Source organism: Mandrillus leucophaeus, unplaced genomic scaffold (assembly GCF_000951045.1).
Source record: "Mandrillus leucophaeus isolate KB7577 unplaced genomic scaffold, Mleu.le_1.0 Scaffold868, whole genome shotgun sequence".
Classification (NCBI taxonomy): domain Eukaryota; kingdom Metazoa; phylum Chordata; class Mammalia; order Primates; family Cercopithecidae; genus Mandrillus; species Mandrillus leucophaeus.
In genome coordinates this window covers 231,620-236,857 of record NW_012109452.1, presented here as the reverse complement: position 1 = coordinate 236,857, position 5,238 = coordinate 231,620, and the positions used below count along the sequence as shown (strand labels likewise).

The 5,238-nt window shown below is 41.9% G+C and overlaps 1 protein-coding gene across 1 annotated transcript; it reads right to left on the bottom strand.

Moving 5' to 3' along the window:
• Positions 1-3,014: 3,014 nt before the first annotated feature.
• CXCL5 (chemokine (C-X-C motif) ligand 5) lies at positions 3,015-4,579 on the bottom strand. The gene is made up of 4 exons (XM_011968957.1): positions 4,471-4,579; positions 4,211-4,343; positions 4,017-4,100; positions 3,015-3,657 (listed from the first exon to the last, which is right to left on the bottom strand). The coding sequence occupies exons 1-4, from the start codon at positions 4,577-4,579 to the stop codon at positions 3,639-3,641; spliced, it is 345 nt and encodes a 114-aa protein (XP_011824347.1). The 3' UTR covers positions 3,015-3,638.
• Between the last annotated feature and the right edge of the window lie 659 nt (positions 4,580-5,238).

Below are 5,238 nucleotides of genomic sequence, written 5' to 3'. Positions count from 1 at the left end.
AAACAGCTACTATGAACTCACAACATTTTTTTAAGAAATAAGAAAAATAATAAAATAATTTAAAACAAAATTTTAATGGCTTGATTCACATGAGAGGTAGTTGGTGTTGGCTGCTGGCTGCGATTCCTACTGGGGCACCTGGGTTCTTCTGCTACTCTTTTAAATATAATTATTTAACTTCTCACTAATAAGCAGAAATGAGGAATGGCGGGAGAGAAGGAGAACAGGCAAGGGGAGGGGAGGGAAGAGAAGAAGAAGGAAAAGCAGAGAAGGAAGAAAATAGAAAGGAAAATAGCAGGCAAGTCATAGGCCCTTCCAACACCCTCCTCTTCTCATCCTTCTCTCCTCTAGTCTTCTGTCTTCTACTTCTTCCCCTCACCTCTTCTCCCCTTTCTTCCACTGTTCTTACTGGAAAATCTTTGTTCTGTGGGAAAACTGAGTATATCTGCAGCAGAAAACCTTAACTTAGACTGACAGTTCCTCATCTTTGTAATTTCCAGATCATAAGCGTCCTGCAAAGATAACAGGCATGCAACAGGATTATCGATTAATGTCAATAAATTAATATTTGATTGATAAATATTTATACAAAGGAAAATACATCATATATTCTGATAGTTATTATATAATTGACAGAAAATATGTAGAGAGTACATAGTTTCCAGAGCTTCTTTAAAAGACTCCGGTGGCTCGCTCCTGTAATCCCAGCACTTTGGGAGGCCAAGGCAGGCGGTTTATGAGGTCAAGAGATCAAGACCATCCTGGCCAACATGGTGAAACCCTGTCTCTACTAAAAATACAAAAAAATTAGCTGGGCGCGGTAGGGCGTGCCTGTAGGCCCTGCTACTCTGGAGGCTGAGGCAGGAGAATCGCTTGAATCCGGGAAGCAGAGGTTGCAGTGAGCCAAGATCGTGCCACTATACTCCAGCCTAGGCTATGGAGTGAGGCTCTGTCTCAGAAAAAAAAAAGAAAAAAAAAAGAAAAAAAGACTCATAGCATATTCAAATTTATACAAGTACATGCCTGTATAAACATGTATAATATAATCCAACTGCAGTGTGAATGTATGTACATACATACTAATATAATTAATCTTCTTTCTTTCCTTTTCTTGTGTTTTGTAAAAGAGCAATTTCATATAAATACCTATTCTTAGGTATTTATATAGTAAATTTGAAGGACAAGGGAAGTTGAAGTACTGATCAGGGTTGGGATGAGACAACCTCATTTGTCATTTAGATAGGGAAATGTTCAACATAAATACCTAAGAATATGTATTTAAATGAAATTGGTCTTTTAATTTTAGAGTGACAAGGGGACTTGTTTAGCCTAGATCACTTGCTTTTTGAATACCTTGTATGTGCTAGGCACTGTCCTAAGAACTGAGATGAAGTTAACAAGCATTGTCCCCACCCTCATAAAGCTTACATGAAGCTAGAATAGAGAGATCCTAAACAGATGACAATAAACACATAGACTCAATAAACTCTACAGTAGCTTTGGTGAGAAAATTTTATGAAGTTAAAGTACAGAGTGCTAGGAGAGGATATAAAAGGGGCCTCCTCAAAGGTAGGAGTAAGGGTTGGAGAGGTTTCCTCAAGGAAGTAAAAGGCAAGGTATTCCAGAAGGAAGGATGGTAGTTACCCTGGTAAAAGTGAGGGGAGGTATTATAGATTGAGAGGACTGTACATGCCAAACCCAGTGTTGGACTACTGCTAGACAAGGAGAAAAGAGGGTAAACAAGTTATAATTTAATTAAAACCAAGCACGGTGACTCATGTCTGTGATCCTAGTACTTTGGAGGCTGACCTGAGGTCAGGATCTCAAGATCACCCAGGCCGACATGGTGAGATCCTGTCTCTACAAATATACAAAAATTAGCTGGGCATGCTGGTAGGTGCCTGTGCTCCCACGTACTCAGGAGGCTGAGGCGGGAGAGTCACTTGAACCGGGAGGTGGAAGTTGCAGTGAGCCGAGGTCATGCCATTGCATTCCAGCCCGGGCAACAGAGCAAGACTCAGCATCAAAAAAAAAAAAAAACAAAAAACAAAAAAAAAACACCTATTATGAGCCAGGTTATTGAATTTAGAACAGTATCTGACAGCCTGAAGATCGGGATAACTAGTTAATTCATTAAGTCCTGCATTAATGCTACTTTGGGGATGCAGAGGTAGATGTAATATGGTTAATGCTCTGGGAGAGCTAGAGTGGATGAAGAAACCTATAAATAAGTAAGAGTAATGCAATATTTTTGTTGTAATTCAGATAATGAGATGTTATGGGAACATCAAGTTGGAAGCCATGAGCTCTGCCAAGGAAAACACAAAGGAGGTGTTACTTGAACTGAGTTCTTAAGGATGAGTAAGCCTCCTCTTATATGCAGGTAGTGGCCCTAGCAAATGCAAAGTCATGGGCCTAGGAAAGAACATGCCCAGTTAGGGAACTGAACACCTGACTGTAGTGAATTTGAGGCACAAGGGAAGTTGAAGTGCTGATCAGGAGTGGGATGAGACAGAAAGAACATCATCTGTCATACTTAGAAACCTCTATTTTATTTCTAGGAAACAACTTAGATAAGGAAGAATTTAGAGAAGGAAATCTTTGTGTTTTCCAAAGACCCCAGAGGCCATTGGGGCTGTGAAGGAATAACTGGAAGGGAACTGAGCTTGGAGAAATGTTGAACCAAAGCAACGGTGTTGGGGAACGACGGCCTTCTCTGCCAGGCACAGAGGAGCAGAGTTAGTGTTTGAAATTATATAGAATTAAAGATAAGTAAAACGTATTGCAACAGCATAGGAAGGAGAAACAATATAAGTGAAGTTTAGAAATCTTTTAATGCTTATTCAAAGGACAAAATAAAGACTATGAACCAATGAGACACATAATAAAAAGGTACAATTTTAATATAGTGAATGTAATACATATGTAATTCCTCACAACAAAATGGTCAAACCTTTAAAAAATAGGAATGTCTAAAATTATAGGAAGATATTAGCCCTCATAGAACGTAAACTTTTAAAAATTCTGAATAAGGAAATATATTCTACATAGATAAGGTGCGATACACTCAGCTTTCTAAAACAAAATAATTAAATAGTATCCCACGATCAAGAGTAAGGAAATTCTCTGACATATTCCCCAAGAAACGTTAAAATATTTCCTATTTCTTAAAAAGGTGAAGATAGCAGTGTATCTCCATTGACAGAATTCTTATGAAACATCATTTCCATATTAAATCCACTGCCTTCTCAGTTAATACATTAAGGAATATTTCTTGGAGATACAATAGTCACCTTCAATTCAAGACACTTTGAAAGATTAACAACTAGTGATTCTTGGCTCACAGTATAGTCAATTGCCAAAAACTTCAATAGCATAGCAGATAAAATAACAGCAAATAGCAGAGGTACTATGCTAAACACTTCATTAGCTGAGCTGAAAGCTTAAGGGGCAAACATAGGTTTTCCTCACACTCTTCAAAGTGAGGAATCCAAGAAGAAAGCTAACTACTGGAAAAACAAATAAACAACAAACAACAACAAAATCCTTCCTTCTTGTCTTCACTGGGTCCAGAGACCTGCAGAAAACTGCTCTGCTGAAGACTGGGAAACGCTTCCACGCCTACTCATTTCTCTTCATCAGTTGTCCTTGTTTTCACTGTTGAGAAAAAGGTTATATTAGTTTAACCATTTTTCGGACTCCTTTCTACTCCACCCTGGTGTCAACACTCAGCGTTTATAATGCTTGGTAAAAAAAGAGTATACAAAACCAATACAAGCAATAGGGAAACACAAAACATAACTAGCGACAAGCTGTGTGCAATTGCTCAAGTAATTACATGTAAGATTGGTAATAAAGATTATCCCAGGACAATCCAGAAAAATGTTCCCAATTTAACAACCTTTTAATTCTAAACGTGAAAAGTTACTTAAATAGTACAGAGAAGAAAGACTTTGTGAAGTCCATGGTTTCCCTAGATGAGATTTAAAAACCACAAAGATCAAAGTGACAAGTACCCGTCCAAAATTTTCTGGATGACTTTCTTTAGAAAACGGGCTTGTGGATCGAGACAAACTTCCGTCCCGTTCTTCAGGGAGGCTCTGAAGGAAAGAAAAGGAAGATACACTCATGAGATAGAAAGGTTGAAGACCCAGGCTGCGGGACTTCCCTCTTGCCAAGGTCACAGTGGACAGAGCAGCACAGAACTTACACCACTTCCACCTCAGAGCACTGCGGGCCTATGGCGAACACCTGCAGATTACTGATCATTTGGGGTTGAACTCCCTGCGTGGTCTGTAAACAACTGCAACGCAGCTCTCTCAACGCAGCAGCGACAGGACCAGCTGGGGAAGAAAGAGAGACACCTTTATAGGGCCGGTTGCTTGGTGAGTTCCCTGGAAGGCAGCTGCCCAGCATAGGCTGGGATGCACCGCTGTGCCCCAGCGCGCCCCGCGTGCCAGGCGCTCTCACCTGGGCTGAGGGGCCCTGGCGGCGGCAGCAGCAGCAGCAGCGCGAGCAGGGCGCACAAGGAGCCCAAAGGACCCGGGACACGGGCCGGGCGACTGGACAGGAGGCTCATAGTGGTCAAGAGATCGCTGGGAGCAGTCGCGGGTTCCTGAACTGAATGGAGGAGCAGAGATTGGAGGATCCTGAGCACTGAGACTTCCTAGCGTCTTTTGAACTCCTTTTATCTACATTCATCTCTCCCCACTGGCAGGAAACTCAAGCTTTGGGATGCTGGGGAAATTCCCTGAATTCAGGGGGCAGTGTGGAAAGAAGCGAGGGGGGGAGCAGACAGTGGGGAGGGTGTCCTGGAGGAGCTGCGGGCACCTCTACCTAGAGGGACATTCTCCACCTGCTCCGCGGTGGAGGGAGCTGTGACTCCAGCCAGAAGGGAGCAGTGATTCAGCAGGGCCTCAAGCCCTGGGCCTCAGGGGGCTAGGGATGCTGGCGTTTCTGAGGCAGGCAGCTGTCTGGGAGATGCTGCTCCTCTCCTTCTAGAGAGAAAAGGTGGAACCAAAGTAGCAGGAGCCTTGATTTGAGAAAAATTTCTCAAAGTCAGTCTTTCTAATTATTATTACTAGTAATCCAAGAAATGTTATGCATGTTTGAATTGCTCTAAACTGAAAGTCCTTCCTGTCTTCCTGGCACGCAGGTCATTCTAGCTTTCTTGAATGACTTTATGATTCTCTGGACTTCAGCCAGGTTTGGAAGCCAAGATAACATGATAACAAGAGA